Source organism: Podarcis tiliguerta (genome assembly GCF_965153285.1).
Source record: "Podarcis tiliguerta genome assembly, chromosome: 8".
Classification (NCBI taxonomy): Eukaryota; Metazoa; Chordata; class Lepidosauria; order Squamata; family Lacertidae; genus Podarcis; species Podarcis tiliguerta.
Genome location: NC_139541.1, coordinates 71,961,836 through 71,982,688, shown reverse-complemented (window position 1 = coordinate 71,982,688; position 20,853 = coordinate 71,961,836). Strand labels below are relative to the sequence as shown.

At 42.6% G+C, this 20,853-nt stretch overlaps 3 protein-coding genes across 4 annotated transcripts in view; 2 read left to right on the top strand and 1 right to left on the bottom strand.

Annotated features, from left to right (window-relative positions):
• Positions 1-652: 652 nt before the first annotated feature.
• GPR33 (G protein-coupled receptor 33) lies at positions 653-8,954 on the top strand. Of its 2 annotated transcripts, none has more exons than XM_083456709.1 (2): positions 653-1,255; positions 7,487-8,954. In XM_083456709.1, exon 2 carries the CDS (start codon positions 7,493-7,495, stop codon positions 8,564-8,566), a length of 1,074 nt encoding a protein of 357 aa, XP_083312835.1. In that variant the 5' UTR covers positions 653-1,255; positions 7,487-7,492; the 3' UTR covers positions 8,567-8,954. The 2 variants fall into 2 exon arrangements, with proteins under 2 accessions (XP_083312835.1, XP_083312836.1); XM_083456710.1 differs by lacking the exon at positions 653-1,255 and adding an exon at positions 3,916-3,975.
• A 4,453-nt stretch (positions 8,955-13,407) lies between these two features.
• LOC310684522 (putative G-protein coupled receptor 33) lies at positions 13,408-16,882 on the top strand. The gene is made up of 2 exons (XM_083455797.1): positions 13,408-13,680; positions 14,287-16,882. Exon 2 carries the CDS (start codon positions 14,293-14,295, stop codon positions 15,379-15,381), a length of 1,089 nt encoding a protein of 362 aa, XP_083311923.1. The 5' UTR covers positions 13,408-13,680; positions 14,287-14,292; the 3' UTR covers positions 15,382-16,882.
• LOC310684376 (sialic acid-binding Ig-like lectin 13) overlaps positions 16,598-20,853 on the bottom strand; it is a 29,168-nt gene continuing 24,912 nt past the window's right edge. The window contains exons 9-11 of the mRNA XM_083455442.1: positions 19,840-20,142; positions 17,421-17,469; positions 16,598-17,230 (exon numbers count right to left, since the gene is read on the bottom strand). Coding sequence (XP_083311568.1) covers positions 17,131-17,230; positions 17,421-17,469; positions 19,840-20,142 — 452 coding nt within the window. The 3' untranslated portion in view covers positions 16,598-17,130. The remainder of the gene's footprint in view (positions 17,231-17,420; positions 17,470-19,839; positions 20,143-20,853) is intronic.

Below are 20,853 nucleotides of genomic sequence, written 5' to 3'. Positions count from 1 at the left end.
TCCCTGCTCCTGCCCACATAGCAGTTCGAAAGCACATCAAAGTGCAAGTAGATAAATAGGTACCACTCCAGCGGGAAGGTAAACGGCGTTTCTGTGCGCTGCTCTGGTTCACCAGAAGCGGCTTAGTCATGACCCGGAAGCTGTCTGCAGACAAATGCTGGCTCCCTCAGTCTATAGAGCGAGATGAGCGCCACAACCCTAGAGTCGTTCGCGAATGGACTCAACTGTCAGGGGTCCTTTACCTTACCTTTACCTTTTAAAGGGGTTGTGTAGGAATATTTTGGATAGCCCCTGATTGGCTTGGGATTCTTCATTTTTGCCTTCCTCATGGAATCATAGAATTGTAGAGCTGGAAGGGACCCCAAGGGTCATCTAGTCCAACCCCCTGCAATGCAGGAATCTCAGTGAAAGCATCCATGACAGATGGCCACCCTCATGTTGTAGGGAGTATTATGTTCGGAGTGGCATTTTCATTTGGTTTAATCTGTCTTCTAGTCTGAGCTAGATCTTGTGGGGAGATTCTTGTGGCTTTACAGGGTAACAACACTGTTTGTCACCCTGCACCGCATTTGCTTTGTGCGTTATTTGGGGTGTCCTATAGGTGGAACATGCGTGCTATGCTAAATGCTGAACAGGTGAGATGACAACAGACCCAAGGCCCTGAGAGCAGGGAGGAAGACCTTGTTCCCGTCTTTGCTGTGGGGACACAAAACAAGTTAGTCACCCTGACCATTCTTTAAGGGAATTTAGGAGGTAGTCCAAGTAGAGAGGAGCAGCTGTTTTCATGGAGTTAGAATAGCAATTTGCACAATTTTTTTTCTGCAGAGATCACAAGTGGTTTTCACACCACAGACATGAACGGGTATTTCTTACGCAGGTGCTGCTGCTGAGGGAGGAAATGCAGAACCAACATAGCAAGCCGCAGCCTTCAGTACATTTAATTTACTGATCTCAAAATCTGAAAAAAGGAAGGAAATAAGCAAAATACAATTAAAACCCCCATTAATATGAAGAATGAAGAATTTGAACCCATCACCAGGGAACATTGAATGCCCTGCTCAAGACATGTTGATATTTATAGAGATTGGTAAAACCTTGAAACACAAGGTTTAGTTTAGTACAAAATGTGTTTATGTCCAAAGGTATGAAATTAGTTATTGTGGTCTGAGATAATAAAAAAGGCTTAGAGAATTGCTCCTCTGGCTCATCGTCTCTGAATCAGCCTGAAAGAAGGACTCAGTACCTCTCTGGGAGAGTAAGTATCACATAGTTTTCTTGGCTAAGAAAACTATTTTGTTTTGTTTTGTATTTTAAAATAAATGCATTGTGTGGCATCCAACTAAGTTTTACTCAGAATAGACTCATTGAACTTAATCATGCCCATTAACTTGAGTAGGTCTATTCCGATCATGTCCATTAATTTAAATGAGTCTATTCTGAGTATGACTATTTTTGAACTGTAATCATAAGATTGCAAAGGGGGAAAGGGCCCAAAGGAGTTCATGTATCATATTCTGCGCCCTTCTGGGCTCAAGGCAGCATGGTAGAAGTGAAGGCAGTATAGAAAGACTGGAAAAATGTTAAAGAGCATCTGGAAAAGTATTATAATAATAAATATCTCCTGGCAAAAATAGAATGATCCTTGTAAAACTACAAATATAATGTTTTTTGGTATCTGAGGAAAACAAAGAAAGCAATACAATAATTTGGAAGTGTGTGTGTGAAAAATTAGTAGAAATAATAACACAATGCGTCTAATCGGAAGTCAGATGTGTTTATTATATTTTGTTTTCTTCTCTCTCTCTCTCTTCTCTTTTTTGTACCTCTTTCTTTGCTCTTTTCTTCTTCGACCTGCTAAAAAGAAATAAAGAGATAAAACTTAAATATGAAAACTCGAGTAAGTTAAAAGTGATGTTTTGTAATTCTTCAACTATTGTTTATTTATTGTTAAAGCTGGTCAATTGTAATGAATTGATGTAATAGTTATTGCGGGTTCCCCCCCCCCCTTTGTTATTGTTGAACTCTAAATAAAATATCATTTTATACAAAGAAGAAGAAGAAAGAAGTGAAGGCAGTGCTTATCCATTTCCTGTTTTTTTTGTTTTGTTTTTTACAATTTGGAAACTTGGGGGAGGGATACATGATTGTGGGTACATGACTAAATTGAAGGACTGTTGCTCAGTATTCAAGCATCTGCTTTGCAGGTATCCTCAGCACCTCCTAGTAGGATTGGGACTGTCTCCTTGTCTAAGACACTGGCAGGCAGTGTGCGCCACACTGGTGCGCCACACTCTGAGCATTCATTTTCTTTCTTTTTTGTAATGTAAGTATTTAGCTTTCCTAGAAAGGAAGTTATGAGACAAAATGTGCAGCTAACTTCTAAGTGATCTCTGTGAGTTCAGAGGAAGAAGAAGAAGAAGAAGATGAAGAAGAGGAGGAGGAGTAGTTCGGATTTGATATCCCGCTTTATCACTACCCAAACATAGCTGTCAACTTACAGATTTGAAAATAAGGGACCAGCAGCCAAAATAAGGGATTTTAGACAACCAGCTGAAATACGAAGTTAAAAGGGACCAGATAATTTGGGAGAGCAGCGCCAGTTTTTAGCCCTTCGTTTCCAGAGGTTGCTGCTCAAGACACCAGCCGATGAAACACTGCAATTAAATAACTACAAGCAGCAACCACTTTTCGCGCAAAACGAAGTCCAAGCTACGAAGATGCTGCTGCAGTTCTGTATTTTCCTCTCGTGCTCCATCTGCAGCTCTCAGTTCCATCAGGCGGGGCAGGAGGAGGGGGAGGGGAAATAGCGCCTGAAGTAAACCCGCAGATCAGACCATCTGTGCTAGTCTACCACTACAAATCTATGGGAGAAGCGCTTGCGGTCCTTCCTCCGCTTTCCCCCTCTATGGTTAGCCCTTGGAACACCTGCCCACGCCTCCGCTTTCCCTCCTCCTCCTCCTCTCTCTGAACTGCTTTCTCTATGGTTGCCCTGGCTCTCCTCTCAAGGCTCCTCAGCAATTCATAGGCCATGCCAAGCTGCCCATCTCATCCAGGTCCTTCGGCGGCACAGCCGCAGTATGGCCTAGCGGGAGCAGCGGCGAGGCCCCAGGCAGACACGCTCAGTTTGGCAGCCGTGAGGAGGATGACGGCGGAAGGGTCCTGGTGGGTAGGGGCTCCCAGGGGCTGAGGCTGGTGAGAGGAGCCAGAGGGGGGCAGGTCGGGCAGGCAAGCAAGCTGGAGCCTCCCTCCTCCCTGGCCAGCAGGGAGGGAGGGAGAGGAGCTGCTTCCTTTGAAACCCGGGAAATTTAAGGGACATCCATCAATAAGGGACAGCAGTGGGACATGGCGCTGGGATAAGGGACTGTCCCTCCAAATAAGGGACACTTGACAGCTATTTACCCGAAGGAGTCTCAAAGTGGCTAACCATCTCCTTTCCCTTCATCCCCCACAACAAACACTCTGTGAGGTGAGTGAGGCTGAGAGACTTCAAAGAAGTGTGACTGGCCCAAGGAGGAGGAGGGAATCGAACCCGGTTCACCAGATTATAAGTCTACCGCTCCTAACCACTACACCACCACATGGTTTGACCACCTTATATATTTTTCCTGGTACTGAGGAATGCTCCCTGTTGTTATTAGACAGCAACCGCATCAGTATATTTATGTGTGCTTGTGCCTACGCCCCATAGCAGCTATTTTGGGACTGATGCCCTTAAGCATGTGTAGCAAATCTTTAGAAGTCTGCTATAAGGAACTGAAAACAAGGAGGTGCAGTTTGCAAAGAGTCTATTCGCACGGAGAATTCATGGGAAGTTCAGGCCTTGCGTTCCCACCACCCAACCCTCAACCTATACTAAAGATACATCACCCTCTATTTCTTCGTATTTGTTTATAGTTATCCACATGAGCCTGGAAAAGAGCAGCAAATCATAGAACGCTTGGAGGACAGTCTTTTCTAGAGGATCAAAGGCAATAAGTGAGTGGGATGTTCCTCAAGGACTTGCTGTGGGGAGGTGGGAGGAAGAGAAGAGCTGGCCAGAAGCCAACTGGCTAAGGTTCTATTCTTCACTGTAGACAGGCAAGGTCTCATGCTGGAGAAAGGTGGGGGTGGCAAGGATCCATTTCAGGGGTGGCAAAGTGATTGGACCTCTCAGAAGAGAGTTCTTCCAGCATCAGCCCCCCCCCCCCGTCCTCACAAGAATTGTTGTGCTTTTATCACACAGGGAAGTGGAGCAGGCATGACAGATTCTGGATAATTTGCTAAAAGGAAATGAGAATCAGGAAGTGGGTTTTACAGAAAATCTATTTTGTGAAGTGGTTTAATCCCCCCCCCCCCGATTGGTCCTGACAGTTCAGATGACAACCACTTCTAGAAAAGAAGATCAAAGTTATCAAGTGAGTGGAGCTCTCAGGCTAGGTGCAATGGAGAAGGAATAGTTGGATAGCAATAGCCCCCAGTTCAGCATGAGGTGGGAATCAGAATGCCAAAATTCTGGGCCATGGAAGTTCTACTGCTTGAATGAGCTCTGGATGATTGGAGATTCAGCAGTCTGGGGTTTTAGAGGCTACATCAGGCAATGCAAGCACCAGGTATGGCTGAATCACAACTCCCCTCACCCCTGATCATTGACCATGGTGGCTGGGGCTGATGGGAGTTGGAGTTCCACAACATCTGGGGTACTGAATCCGCAGCTCTGTTGTGGTGGACAAAAGACTGCATTGCTGTAATTTGTTGTTGAGCAAGGATATTATGTGCTGTGGGTTGGGGGAGGAAGCATGGAAAGTTTAGAGCCAGCTAAAATTGAGTGAGGTCTTTGGAGATAAAAATGGAGAAATCACATGGGGAAAAATAGAGAGGAGAGAATTGGAAATTCATCTACCGCTGTTCTATCTACACCTGTCCACATTGAGGGACCCAATGTATCTTTGAATAGGCTACCATGTACTGGAGGCAAACACAAGGAAGGGTTGCAGCCTTTGTGTCTTGCTTATGGGTACAGATTGAGAAGAAATTCTCCAGCAAAACTAGCAAAAATGTATAAAAATAGATCACCCATTTGCTGGAGATGTAAAAAAGAAATTTGGTATTCCATGCACATGTGGTGGAATTGTGTAGTCATCCAGGAATTCTGGAATAACATCTATGATGAACTTAAAAAATTATTTAAATTCCATTTCAAAAAGAGACCAGAAGCCTTCCTTCTAGGCATATTGCCAATAGAAATAAGGGGAAAAAAACATAAGACCATTGTTCATGGAAACCACAACAGCAGCGAGAATATTAGTGGCAAGAAACTGGAAGAACAAAACAATACCTACAATAGCAGAGTGGCAAGCCCTAATGATCGAATACCTCCAGCTTGCAAAGATGACAGGAAGAGTAAGAAGCCATCTGAGAGTCTATAAGGAATGGAGAATATTTAAAGAATATTTTAAAAACTATTGTATGAACAAGAATCTCTTGGCAGAATTAGATTCTTGTAAAATACAAAGTGTAAATGACATTCTGTGTGGACATATTAAGATAAACTAGACTGTGCGGTACAAAGGAAAGAGTAGATATAGTAAATGAGAATATTTGGAAGTCTTTTTTAGTTCATTTCTAGAAACCTTTCCTGTTCTTTTTGTGAGTTTGTATTTATATGAATTTAAATGTTAATATGTTACTGTATTTATGCAGAAGAAATGTATAATGCCTTATAACTCTTTGTCCTTTTTCTTTCTTTTTTCTGTTTCTATACTAAATGTTGTTATGTATTTATGTTTTTAATCTAAACCAATAAAGATTATTGAGAATAATTTTTATTCATTTCCCATTTAAAGAAAAAACAAACAAAAGTAATTTGCACTTTCCAAAAAGATACATGAAATGAAATTCAGACATCCTTTGAAATTTCCACTGCTCTGAATTTTGCGATGCAGTTCTGGAGCCAAGCAATGTGAATAAAAATCCACAGACCAGTGTGAAATGTGCATGCAAATGCCTGAATCGGGGAAATAACAAACATTATAATGGGGAACAGTGGTTTGCAACAATTCGTGTGTCAGGGGAAACTGCATGCAAAAATTTGTGTGTTAGGTGAAATTTGTATAAAATGAAGATGATTTTTTATAAAGGCTTTCTTTATTTTTTGAGTTGCAGACTAATATGGTAATGTGGAGAACTGAATTTAGGATTGCAAAAATGAGAAAAAATGAAACTGACATTCTAACACCCTCACTTGTGGGTAACAACACACATTCTTAAACTTAAAGCATGCAATAACCACGGCGGGTGAATCTTTCAGTTTCTGTTTATCTCATTTTCTCATTTTTCCAGTCTTAATGCTTTACATTTCTGCATCAGTTTGCAATTGTTATTGCAAATACTTTTAAAAACATTCTTCATGAAAATTGATCAGTATTTTAGTGTGAATTTCTCCCGATAAATTCATCTCTGTATACAGTTTTGCCTAATGCACATTTTAAGCATTTCACCCCTTGATCAGAACTATAATATCCAGATAAAGGGAAGTAACAGTATCACTCTATTCTGCCTTGGTCATACCACATCTGGAGTATTGTGTCCAGCTCTGTGCATCACAATTTAAGAAGGAAATTGAAAAGCTGGAACGTGTGCAGAGGAGGGTGACCAAGATGATCAAGGGTCTAGAAACCAATCTCCATTACGGAGAATGACTTAGAGGGCTGGGTATGTTTAGCTTGGAAAAGAGGAGACAAAGAGGAAAGATGATAGCCATCTTCAAGTATCTAAAGGGCCGTCATATGGAAGCTGGAGCAAGCTTGTTTTCTCCTGTTCTGGAGGGTAGGAACCAAACCAATGGCTTCAAGTTAAAAGAAAGGAGATTCCGACTAAACATCAGGAGAACTTTATGACAGCAAGTGCTGTTTGATAGTGGATCAGTCTCCCTTGGGAGGTTGTGAACTCTCCTTCACTGGAGGCTTTTAAGCAGAGGTTGGATGGTCATTTGTCTTGGGTGCTTTGATATCCCTGCATTTCAGGGGGTTGGACTAGATGACCCTTGGGGTTCATTCCAACTTTAAAATATATGATTCTATGATAAAGCAGGCAGCAGGCCTTCCAGAACTCATAGCCAAGATGGTCTCAATCAAATTTTTCTCCTATCCCTATTCCTCCAAATGTAACATTGCTTGTCATCATGAACATTTCTGTTTTCAGCTCCTCCTGGGAGACCTTGTGGTTCTCAATTCAATTTTTTAAAGCTATGCAACAGTTGGAGAAAATGAGTTGGAACACAAGGGGACTAATGTCTTCATATTTCTCTTTTTGTGGGCTGCCTGTTTCCACTCCAAAAAATTACCCACCTGACTAGTTAATTTAATTTCCAGCTGTCTACATGTTATGTCCAACATTGGAATCCTAAGGCATAATGTTTTCAATTTCCATATCAACAAAAGACTGTTAAGGATGCCTTGTTCCCTTCCTCTGCTATTAACTCAGTCTACTATTTTCTATCTTCCTCCAGGGCTTCATGGAAACAACCACAGTGGCCTTCATTTTGGAGAATGCATCAACAGTACGAACAAATGCCAACCATTCCTTGGTAGCCATAAGGCCCATGAACTTAACCATCGCCTGCTTTATCTCATTGTCTTTCCTGGTGGGGACAGCTGTGAACGGGCTCTTTCTCTGGGTGCTGGGTGTGAAGATGAAGAGATCAGTGAACACCCTCTGGTTCCTCCACCTGATTCTCACCCACTTAATCTCCTCTTGGAGCATGCCATTCTATGTTGCCTACATTCTTCTTGGTTTCCACTGGGCCTTTGGCACAGTTACCTGCAAGGTCATAAACATGTTGGGTTCTCTGGGGATGTTCAACACTGTCTTTCTTCTCACCATTGTCAATCTGGACCGCTACCTCCTCACCTGCCACCCCATCTGGTCCCAGCATAACCGCACAATCTCTCGAGCACAGAGACTGGTCATAGGAGTTTGGATTGTGTCCTTAGCCCTGAGTGCCCCTTACCTAGCATTCCGGGAAACACGAGAGGTAGAGAATGGCAGGCTTGTGTGTGACAATAACTATGCTTTTTCAAATGACTGGGATGATGAGAAGACGAAAGACCTAAGGTATCGCGTTCATTTTGCTTTCTTTGTGACTCGGTTTCTCCTGGCCTTCCTGGTTCCCTTCCTGATCATCATGGGCTGCTCTTATTGTATAGGCCAGGAAATGAAGAAGAAAAAGTTGGTGAGGAGAACTAAGAAACCTTTCAGAATCCTTGTGGCTTCTGTGGCATCGTTCTTCATCTCCTGGCTTCCTTATCACCTCTACCAGGCTTCAGTGCTCCTTGAGGGATCTGGAATGGTGGGAAATGTACTGAAGCCAATCTTCATCACTGGAGCCTGTTTCAATTTTTGTTTCACACCCATCCTCTACATCTTCGTTGGGGAGAAGTTCCAGCAGGTCTTTAAGACATCGATTCTTGCTCTAGCTCAGAAAGCTTTTCTAGATGAACCCATCACATCTGCCTACAATATAAATTTGACAGAAGGGGTGGGGAAGGAAACCGTTGACAGGAACAGCCTGGTGCTGATGGTGACTTAAGACAGTAATCTGCCCAGATTCCTGAGGAAGTAACCTTGGGGCTGTACAGACTCTTCCCAGTCTTCTCCCTCTTCTCCCTGTGACCGCTCATCGTTGTCCCACCACCAATCCCTGGACTCTGAACCTTCTTCCCTTGGGGGTTCCCCGGCTGATTCCTGCCACCATTCCTTTGCAGCCAATCAGTCCATGACGTTTGGCTATACTCAAACATATTTCATATCAGCATCATTTTCATCTGGACCCCCGTTTGAACATTTGGATGACTTATATTAAGTTTTCTCTTTAATTTAGGACCCATGCACTGATTGTGGATTACTATCATTATTAGCATTATTTGTGTATTATTTTTCTTTCTAGTTTTCATTTAATTTTATTCTTCGCCTTTCTCCCCCCCTCCCCCGCCTTGTTCCTTCTTTTTGTTAAATTTCAGAAACTAAAATAAAAAATTCAAGTTAAAAATTATGGGATGCTCTCCCCGCAGTAAAACACATCTGTCTCTCTCATTATTAATTTTCAGGAGGAATTTTAAAATGTTCCTGTTCAGCCATGCATTTGATGTCTGAAACATACAGTGCCTTCCTGTCACCTTTGAAATTATAAACTGTTAGATAAAAGGGCTGTTAATGTTTTCATTGCTTTAAATATTTTTTTAAACATTTTAAAAATTGTATTATTTTATTACTTTGGTGTTTGCCACCCTTGGCTCTTTTGAAGGAAGAGCAGGATAGAAATTACATACAGAAATAAACACATACATGATAGTGAACTTCAGTGTTGTTTTTGTACTTCTGGGATTTGTTAAACAGGCTGGATACTGTTTATGTGCTTGCCTGTCCACCAGGTTTCTTGTATGCACAGCAACCCAGGTCATATGGGTGGCCGGGGGGGGGGGTGTTCCAGTGATTTTTAGGAAGTCACTAGTTTACACTGGGCATCCTATTGGGAAGACCCAGTTCTCTGAGTGCATGTTCTGGAAGTTGGGCAATAGGGGCAGTACAGGATTCCTTCTGGTGTACTGACCTCCCCGCTGCACCAAGGATTCCTTGCCTGAGCAGGCACTGAAATTTGTGGGTGCCCGTGGACCTGTGAAAAAATCAAAAGCTTCTGGAACACAGTGTATGACGAGCTTAAAAAAATATTTAAGTATAGCTTTATGAAAAATACAGAAGCTTTTGTACTAGGGATAACAGACACAGGTATAGCAAGAGAAGATCAGAAAATATTCCTCTATGTCACAGGAGCGGCAAGGATCCTAATTGCTAAAAACTGGAAAAAAGAAACTGTGCCAAAAAAAAGGAATGACAAGATAAACTGTTAGAGTATATTGAACTGGCAAGATTAACAGAGGCAATTAGAGATCACACTAGACAAGAGTTTCAAAAAGCATGGGGGAAACACAGAGAATAGTTCACAAAACAGTGCTCTAAAATACATACCTGGACTTGTTTCGATTAATGTCTGCAGGAGACTTTGTGGATATTTAAGTTATAATGAGAAAAATCTTAATAATTATTCATAAAGGAAACAGTTTATAAGAAGTAAATAAGGAGGCCAGATACAGGATAAAGGAAGTCTTTTATTTGGTTGCTTGTATTGTTGTATGTTATGCTCACTGTATGTTATGTTCATGTTTAATGAGGGTGGATTTTTGTATTGGGTGAGGGTGGGGGGTTTGTGTTATGTTGTAAATAAAATTCCAATAAAAATTAAAATTCAAAAATGAAATTTGTCGGTGCCCATCCGCTTCATTAGGAATGTGGGTGGTGCTGTGGGTTAAACCACAGAGCCTAGGACTTGCCGATCAGAAGGTCGGCGGTTCGAATCCCTGCAGCAGGGTGAGCTCCCTGCTCCTGCCAACCTAGCAGTTTGAAAGCACGTCAAAGTGCAAGTAGATAAATAGATACCGCTCTGGCAGGAAGGTAAACGGTGTTTCCATGCACTGCTCTGGTTCGCCAGAAGTGGCTTAGTCATGCGGGCCACATGATCCGGAAGCTGTACGCCGGCTCCCTCAGCCAATAAAGTGAGATGAGCGCCGCAACCCCAGAGCCAGTCACAACTGGACCTAATGGTCAGGGGTCCCTTTACCTTTTTATCCCCTTCATGGGGAATTTTGTGGGAGCTGGGGCACACAGGGCCCCAGGGAGTTGGCACCTATGCTTCTTGTTACCAGTGCCATTGCATTCCCAGTCCTTGCCTTCTCTCTTCATGTAGCACTGCTCTGTGATCTTCAGATGAAGGGCTATATACAATTTTAAATAATAATATTAATAATAATAAATGCTACCAACTAACTCCCCATTGTCTCCTGGTATGCCCCGTGGAGGACCTTAAGGTCCACAAATGGCAACATTTAGGAGGTCCCAAGTCGCAAGGTGGTTAGCTTGGTCGCAACTAGGGCCAGGGCCTTTTCAGTATTGGCCCCGACTTGGTGGAATGCTCTGTCACAAGAGACTAGGGCCCTGCGGGACTTGACATCTTTCCGCAGGGCCTGCAAGACAGAGCTGTTCCACCTGGCCTTTGGTTTGGACTCAGTCTGACCCTTATGTTTCCCTCCCCTTATGGTTTTGATGAGACTGCATTTTAAATTGCATTTTAACCTGTATTTTAAATTGGGGTTTTCCCCCCCTATTATGGTTTTTACTGTAATTTTACTGTTGTTAGCTTCCTGAGCCCGGCTCTAGCCGGGGATGGCGGGGTATAAATAAAATTTATTATTATTATTAAGGTTCCTTTAACACATGCATGTCAGCCAGGAATCTAACAGATGCATCTTTTCCAGCATGGAGACACAGTATTTGTGAAGATGCATTTGATCAATATCTCTTTGTCATTCATATGCTAAAGGAATAGATCCACTATTAGGAGGAAAGGTGGCCTTCATCCTAAAGCTCAGCAGTTGTGTCCACCCTGTTGAACCCTCCCATGAGATGTCAAGGAAATAAACAACTATCCAACTTTTAGAAGACATCTGAAGGCAGTCCTGTTTAGGGAAGTTTTTAATGTTTGATGTTTTAATTTGTTGGAAGCCACCCAGAGCGGCTGGGGCAACACAGTCAGCTGGGCAGCATGTGAATAATAAATTTGTTGTTGTTGTTGTTGTTGTTGTTGTTGTTGTTGTTAAATCTTGGTGTACTTACCATATAAACAGGACAATGAGTCCCTCTGTCTTTTTGGCATCTTCTCATAGATTGGTATTTCACAGGACATCACTAGAATATATTAATATAAGTAGGAAAGATATAAGTATAACATTCAGGAAATGACATTTATAAAACATGCCACAATCAAGACAAGAGCTCATGTGGCTTCAGTGTCAGCTGCACAGATGGAAAATATTACAGGACCTGCCTGTCTATATATTGCATGCAACATTCTGTGTTCTATGGAGTCTATTACCCCAGCTGTTTTTTTACACTGGTCATATATGATCATAAAGGGACCCGGGTGGCGCTGTGGGTAGTTATGGAAGGAATTATTGGATTGAATTATTATTTTAACTGTTGCTGATAAATGCTTAACGGATTTAGGTAAGGTAGAAGTTCAGAAACTTAGAGAGGTATAGAACAGGGAATGATAAAGTATTATACAACCAGTTCTACTTAGCTGACTGCAGCTTCTGGAAACTTGTCACCAGGGGCTTATGAACAGGACTCATAAGCACTTACCTGAGAGCAAGAACTGTTGAATTGAGTAGTACTTCCAAGCATAGGAACCAACTCCTAGGGGCTGTGGGGACTTCAGTCCCCCAATAAAATATTTGAGGGGGCTGCCCCTCCCAGCTGTACTTTGGAGAAAACACTATTGTGCTCAGTGAGACCTACAACTGATGAGACGGGCATTCCAGGGTTTCGCTATGAGAAGAGAATAGTGAAAGTGAAAGTGACAGGAAAAAGGCTAGAACTTAAACTTAGGGGAAAGAGAAGTGAGGAGGAAGGAGGTTGATACGGCCACCCTATCCCAAAGGCTCAGAAGCAGACAGAGGCTTCAGCAGAGAACCAGGCATCTTTGCAGGTACTCACCTGACACAATCTCAGAAATGGTTCTGTTGGGTAACTATATTTTAAGCCTTTAAAACCTTTCTATATTCTGAAAAAGTATCTTCTTTCATCACTTTTGTGGGCATCCTTGATGGCGAGGGAACAGTCCACTTGTTCCAAGTCCCCTGAAAGATGGAAGTGATCATGAGCAAAGGGTGATATCCCTTCCTTCCCATCGTTATTGGCCGTTGGAAGATTGAAGGAAGTGCAGCTGCCTTTGGTATATCCAGTGCTTTTTTTCTGGGGGAACGCAGGGGTACGCATACCCCTAAACATTTTGTGAATCTTTGTACTTTTGTCCATTTACTGTATTTATTTCCCACAATTTGAAATATAAAATGGTGGTTTTCTTGAGTCAAAGTATGGGAAGTATGGGAGAGGAGTAAAAAATCAGTAGTGACCATCATGGGACTCTGATGCAAGAGAAGTGATGCGGTGCCTGATACTTCATTCTTTGCTTTCCTTCATTATCCTCTGCTTGTATATTTCCAAATATAGTCAATATTACAAAGGCATGATAATGAGAGTTCAACGTGGGGTGAGATATTATCTGGACCTAAAACCATCCCATTATTTTTTTCAAAAAATTGAAATAGAAACCACCCAACATCCTTTTTTAAAACTGAAGTGAAACCACCCACTTCATTTGCCCACTGGAGCAGTGAATGCAAATGATATTTCAGCTACAGGGACTTGAGGCTGCAATTCTTCAGAAAGCTGAAAGCAAGCAAACAAAGCCAAAAACTAAAACAACGAAACAAAAAATGGTAGTAAACATTGTTGCAGACAGTGCAGATGTTTACTTCTGAGTAAACATGCTGAGGGTGTTACTCTAAAACAGGCAGCGTTGCCAGTGGAACTCGCTAACATTATATAATTCATGGGCACTCTGTTCCCAAAAACCGAGAAGAAGGAAATGGGTTATACAGCGAACCCACTTGCAGAAATAATTTGTGTGACTCACAAATCTTTCAGTTCTCACAAATATGCTATGCCCTTGGAGGACTTCTTCAGTTCTGAATGCTGAAATGAACAGTGGAACACGTTGAGGACAACTATTCTAGACAAGCAGATCAAGTGAGTGGTCATGCTCTGAAGACTGGGTGGCAGGGTGGGTGGGGAAGAGAAGGAAAGTTTAAAATCTTTAAAATTGATTGTCTTTGTAGCTATGAAGTCTTTATATGGAAAAGGGTGGGTGTTGGAACACAAGTGATTGGCAAGGCTCTCCAGATGTTGGTGACCTATAGTTCCCATCATCTCTGTTCATTGGTCTTGCTGGCTGAGACTGATGGATGGAAGCTAAAGCTGAGCAACATCTGGAAATCCACAGGACCTTCATGAGGACTTGGGTCAGAGTTGTAAACTGAATGAGATTCGGCAATCTTAGTTTCCAGCTGTTGATGGGAAATGGGTTTGAGCAGGGAAGCTATGAATTAGGTCTGAACTCCAAACCTGATATCTGTCCTAGTGAAACCATATGAATGCATGTGGTTGCTGATGTTGTTTCTTTGAAGCTTAGAGTGCTAAGTTGCTTAGTTTTGAAATTTGCTTACTCAGAGTGCATAAGCCTGACTAGATAGACACATTTTCCCATTTCCAGTGTTCTGATCTCTCCCCCAACTTCCCTGTGTTCCCTCTAACTTTCACCTGCCTCCACCTCAAATCTCTTCCTTCTTCTTCCAGGGCACTATGAAGAAAAATAACACAACTATCAGCTTGCAGAATTCCAGCAACACAGAGATGGATGTAAGCTACCTTCCAGCAGACACAAATCTGGTTGTTGCCATCCTTATCTTCACATGCTTCTTGGTGGGGATAACTGTGAATGGGCTCTTCCTCTGGGTGCTGGGGATGAAGATGAAGAGAACTGTGAACACTATGTGGTTCCTCCACCTGATCCTCACCTACTTAGTCTCCAGCTCACTCATGCCTTTCTTTGCTGTCTTTGTCCTCCTCAATTTTGACTGGATCTTTGGCCCAATCATGTGCAAGATCTTTCTCTTCTCCTTCTCTCTGGGGATGTTCACTACGGTCTTTCTACTCACCACCGTCAGCCTGGACCGCTACCTCTTCACCTGCTATCCTGTCTGGTCCCAGCGTAACCGCAGAATACCTTTGGCACGGAAGGTAATTGCAGGAGTCTGGCTTGCTTCCCTAGCTCTGAGCACCCCAAACCTGGCTTTTCTGGAGACTCAAGAAGAGGAGGGGAAGATGAAGTGCAGCTATTATTTTATTTTCTCCCCAAATCAAGATGATTTCCATGTTCATCTGGCTTTCTTCTTGGTTCGTTTTCTGCTGGCCTTCCTGCTTCCATTCATCATCATCATGACATGCTACTGTCGGATTGGTTTTGAAATGAAGAAAAAAAGTTTACCAAGGACAGGGAAGATTTCCAAAGTCCTGGTGGCTGCCGTAGCATCATTCTTCATTGGCTGGTTCCCCTACCATCTCTACCATGCTTCACAGCTCTTTAAGGAAGTATCCAAAGCAACAACACAGGTTCTATGGGATACTTCAGCCACCGGAGTTTGTTTCAATATCTGTTTCACCCCGATCCTGTACCTGTTTGTTGGGGAGAAATTCCAGGAGGTCTTCAAGACATCAATTTTTGCAGCATTTAGTAAAGCTTTTGTGGACGATCCCACCAGTCTAGAGGACAATATCCACACTGGCAAGAGGGCTGACCAGAACCATTCAGAGAGCTCAATGGGGAAAACATCTGTTTTGCAGGCAGAGAGTCCCGGGTTCAAACCCCAGCATCACCAGGTAAATCTGTGAGAGACCAGTGTTAGAAATCTTGGCGGTCCACTGCCAGTCCATGCACTGGACTTCATGGACTAACTTGCCATAGGGCAGCTTCCTATAGAGAAAGACTGTAGCTTGATTGTATATCACAAATGTTGCATGCAAAAGTTCCAAAGCTTCAGTCCCTAGCATCTCCAGCTTGCGCTGTGAGATACTTTTGTCTGGGTCCTTAAAGAGCCATTGCCCAGCAATGTAGACTCTGACTAATGGTCCAGCAGTAAGGTAGCTTCTTATATATGGGGAAAGTACCCAAAACCTGAAAGTGATTTAGGGGAGCAATCTACCATATCCCTGAAACATCTACTTTGGACCACATGTAGAGAGGAAGGTGGTTTCTTCAGAATGGGGTGGGGGGTTGTGTCAAATGACCTTTGGTGGGTCCCCTCCCCTAGTGGGCTCATGAGGCAGAGACCATGCTCCCCACTTCACCAGGTGGTTTTTACTAATGACCAAATCTTTGCATCTTGATTTATTGCAGAGGTCTTTTATCTTTTAAAGATAACAGTCCAGAAAGTTTTTTTCAGGTAAAAGGGATAACTTCTTTTTCAAACAGGGGTGGAGAAACTTTCTGGCCTCTTTGGGGCCAGCTCCTTAGCTGACCCCATACCTGCAAGCTAACTCTGATAGGTGGGAGAGGCAACCCACCTGCCAATCATTTTATTTTATTTATTAAATTTCTATACTGCCCTTCATCCAAGGATCACAGGGCGGCTAACAGTATAAAAACACAAAGATGCCTATCAGCAACAAACAAAACAATACTCGAACCAATGGCTTCAAGTTACAAGAAAGGAGATTCCGACTAAAGATTAGAAAGAACTTTTATTTGGTTGTTTGTATTGTTGTATGTTATGCTCACTGTATGTTATGTTCACGTTTAATGAGGGTAGATTTGTGTATTGTCGGAGTGGGGGTTTATGTTATGTTGTAAATAAAATTCCAATAAAAATTAAAAATAGAAAAAAGAATTAGTAACATAAGAAGCTGACATGTAGGCATTAAGGGACCTTATCCCATTTTAATTATTCTTGGACTCTGCCCAAAAAGAAAGAATTGGGGGGGTCTTCAGTCTCAGTTAACATGTAATCCTATATCTGTCTTAGACCAACAGCTGTACAATAAAGTGTGGCAAATAGCAATTATGGAAAAACGGACAAATAAAATTGGCAAGAAGTTTGAAGCGTAAATACTCTTTTGCAAGATTGGTACAGCTTTATTGTCTACATGTCTAAAAATGAAAACAGGATTGCCATCACATAATAAAACTTTTTGGTTAGCATTAACTGTACACCGCCTTCCATACATATGCTTGTCTGCGACTGGATGATACTATGTTATTTGGATGTTATTTTTGATGTATTGCCTGAACTCCATTGCCCAGGCTAGGGTGGGATATTTTATTTTATGTGTGAATGATGTTGGTAATATGTTGCAATAAATTAATGAAATCTAGCAAAATAAAGATAAAAAACAATATGGTGCCCGCTACATTCATTGCACCACAAATGCACAACCAGAATACTGTAAACACTTTTCTCAGAAAAAGAAGAAATCATCCATCTTATGTCTGTGTATGAAATAGCAGTGCTAATAATCCATGCTCTTCCTCTTTCATTTGAAATAAACATTCATTGATGCTCTTTCACTGCCTGGGAGTGCACAGCGATGTGTGTGATGCCGTTGCTCCACTGAGCAAAGGAACGGCAGGAGATCCAGTCACTATCATTCTTTTTGCTTCCTTCTGCCCTCTTGGGTCAATGGAGCCTTCCTCCAGTTCGAATACCAAAAGGCCAAGAAAAAGACCGTGAAACAAAACAAGACCCTAGAAGCAGATGGTGACATAAGAGAGCCATTAGCCAAAAGAGGGGAGGAGGGAACACCCTAGGATCAAAGGCTAAAGGGGATTTGGGTGGGCTTGTTGCTATCATCATTTCACACAGGTGACCCCCACATTTCAGCCAAATCTGGCTCCCAGGGCAGATACAAAAACCAGAAGAAGGAAGATTACTTACTTCATCAGGATGAGGCCTACCACCAAGGGAACAATCAACTCAGAAGAAGCTGAAAAGAAGCAAAAATAAAAGTCAATGTGAACAAAGCAGAACTAGCTCACAATAAAGCAAGAGATGGGAAACAGGAGACAAGATTACCGTATATTTTGCTCTATAAGACTCACTTTTTTCCCTCCTAAAAAGTAAGGGGAAATGTGTGTGCGTCTTATGGAGTGAATGCAGGCTGCACAGCTATCACAGAAGCCAGAACAGCAAGAGGGATTGCTGCATTCACTGCTCAGCGATCCCTCTTGCTGTTCTGACTTCTGAGATTCAGAATATTATTTTTCTTGTTTTCCTCCTCCAAAAACTAGGTGCGTCTTGTAGTCTGGTGCGTCTTATAGAGTGAAAAATACGGTATTTCACACAGGGATAACTGATCTGTTTCCCTCCAGATGCTGCTGGACTCTATCTCCCATCTTTCCTGACCATTGAGCCATGGTGGCAGGGACTGTTGAGAGTTTGAATTCAACAATATTGGGAGAAATAAAAAAATCCCTTCCAGTAGCACCTTAGAGACCAACTAAGTTTGTTATTGGTATGAGCTTTTGTGTGCATGCACACTTCTTCAGATACACTGAAACAGAAGTCACCAGACCCTTATGCAGTGGTACCTTGGGTTAAGAACTTAATTCATTCTGGAGGTCCGTTCTTAACCTGAAACTGTTCTTAACCCGAGGTACTATTTCTGGGTTGGCGGAGTCTGTAACCTCAAGCATCTGTAACCCAAGGTACCATTGTATATGGGTGGGGAGGGGTATTACTCAGAAGGGTGGTGGGAATGGGTGATTGGCTGATGGGTTTACCACACCTATCAGCCAATCACCCATTCCCACCACCCTTCTGAGTAACACCCCTCCCCACCCTCTCACTATATATAAGGGTCTGGTGACTTCTGTTTCAGCGTATCTGAAGAAGTGTGCATGCACACGAAAGCTCATACCAACAGCAAACTTAGTTGGTCTCTAAGGTGCTACTGGAGGAATTTTTTTTATTTTGTTTCGACTACGGCAGACCAACACGGCTATCTACCTGTAACTGGAATATTGGGAGAGTCACGGATGAGACTCTCCTGTGTTGCATGGTGATATTTTCCATGAGAAATCAGAAACTTGACGGCTGCCAAGGCCATGGAGCCTTCCACCACCAATGACAGCTGGAGCCAGAGACTGGTAGAGCCAACTAAATCCATTTATAGTCCTATCCTCCTCTCTGCAGAGTTCTGTAAGGGTAAAATGGAGACTAACGAGGAGAAAGCTGGCGCTCTGGGCCACCGCCATGTAAGTAAGAAGGCTGCCAATTGGGACTATCTGAGGACAGATTGCGGTAGGTGGGGCAATGCCCCATTTGCCCCAGTGGACCAGCCTGCACCATCTGCCGGGAACGTAGGGTCAGCAATGACTGTCCAAGAGAGTGTGGCTCTCCCTTATCCCAGGGTGGATCTACACACAGGGGGGAAATGCTATAAGTAAGTCATAAATTAAATCATTATATCAAAAGAAAATATCTCTATGTAAAATCGCCCTAGAGTTTTGTGCTCTCCAGCACCATCTGGTGTTGCATGTTTAGAGCACATTTAAAATGCTGTTTTTTGACTAATGTAGCTGAGTCCCCAGTGTACAGACAGACAGAGCAGATTTAAAAGCACTTTACAGCAAAACATTACAAGGCTGTGATTGAAATCCAGGCTGTGTGTCTTCTACCCCTGCTTGGATCCAGATTTCACCCAACCCCACATCACCATTCTGTTCCTATCACTATTGTTGTCATTGCTAATCAGATTGCTGCATTTTTTGAAAGAGGGGATTTTCTATAATAGGCAGGGCTGCAAAAGTCAGGATTTCTCAGTCTGGTGGAGTCTCACCTGTTTTCAAGGAACCAAGTTGGAATTGCATGGTGTAGACTCCCAGTTAGGAAATTGATAGTGAAATGCACCCAGCAGAGTGGGGTGGATAAAGGTTTAACAGAAAGCTGTGCCAAGGCCCCACATGAAAATCAGGACTAAGGCTTGTTGTCCTATCAGTGCCCCATAAACAAATAAGAGCAAATACTCAATAAAAACTGGGTGTAGTTTAACCACTGTGTTAACTTTCTGCAAGCAAATCAGGATGAATGCTACATAAACAGTTCATCTGTAGCAGCTCCATGTCTTCAATCTGTTACCATGCTCTGTATCAGTTGGCAATCCTGTATGTAGTTTGTGAGTGTGCCTAGGGCTGCCATACGAGCAGGATTTCAAAGGCTTTCGGGGTGTCCTGGTTTTTACTTTTTGAAATATGGCATCTTTTTGAAATATGAAATGTGGCTGCTATCTAAAGCAGGGCTCTAGGTAACTCTATTGCATCTATCTGCATCCCAGAGATGTATCCCAGAGACTTACCTGAACTAGCCACGAAGAACTTCAAGGGAATCTTGAAAAGTCCACCAGGGTTAGTTCCAAGGCAGACAATATGCTGCTCTCCATCCAAGTCCCCTGTCAAGTGCAGAGTGCTGGTGGCTTCTTCCATCTTATTCCAGGAAGTGACCTTCATGGTCTTATCAGAGTCGTTCCCCTCCAAGTTCTTCCCATTCACTTGCCACTGAATTCTAGATGCAGGATAGGAGCAGATGGAACAGTTGCACTGGAATCCATTGTCATCTTTCCAGCATCGGGAATTATTCTGTTCACATGCCATGGGGCTGTCTGGAAAAGGATGAAACAGAATGATCAGTGTCAGGATCTTCTGCCATCCCTTATTCTAGTTTCCTTTTGCTCCAGGAAGCCCAGACCACTAGTTCCAACAACAGCCCAATCTTCTTTTGGCTCTGTATACCATGTTGGCTATCCTCTCTACACTGTAGCAGTGGGTATGGCTCTTGGAAAAAACCTAGGGATTCACTTTATGAATGCAAAGCATGCGCTCTAACAGTGAAGATGGATTTGAGTTTATTAGTGTCTCTGGTAACTTCTCTCTCTTACATCATGGATGCTGGCAAACTGGATTTTTGAAAGGCAGAAATAACATTAGAATTGGAGTTGTCAGAGATGCACAAGGGAAACTAGTTTTTAATGCTCAGGAACTTTGAAAAGCCTTTTCTGTATTTTTTTTAATATTATGGATGTATGTAATATTTTATCAATAATATTGCTTAATACAAGGTTGTCATGGCCTTTGACTCGAACAATAAACTTATGAACTTGAGCCCTCCATTTCCTGGACCCATCTCAATATGGTTTCTGGCCCAGATACATCACTCTGGCTGCATTTGTGGCCCTAGCAGCTATTTTTCTCTTTCAATTTGAGATCAAGAGAGGCAAATTCCCTCTGCTAGGCCAGTAGTTCCCAAAATGTGACCAGGAAAGCAAAATCAGATCTCTGAGCCCTGTGATTTTTCTGTGTGGTGGGAATAGAGA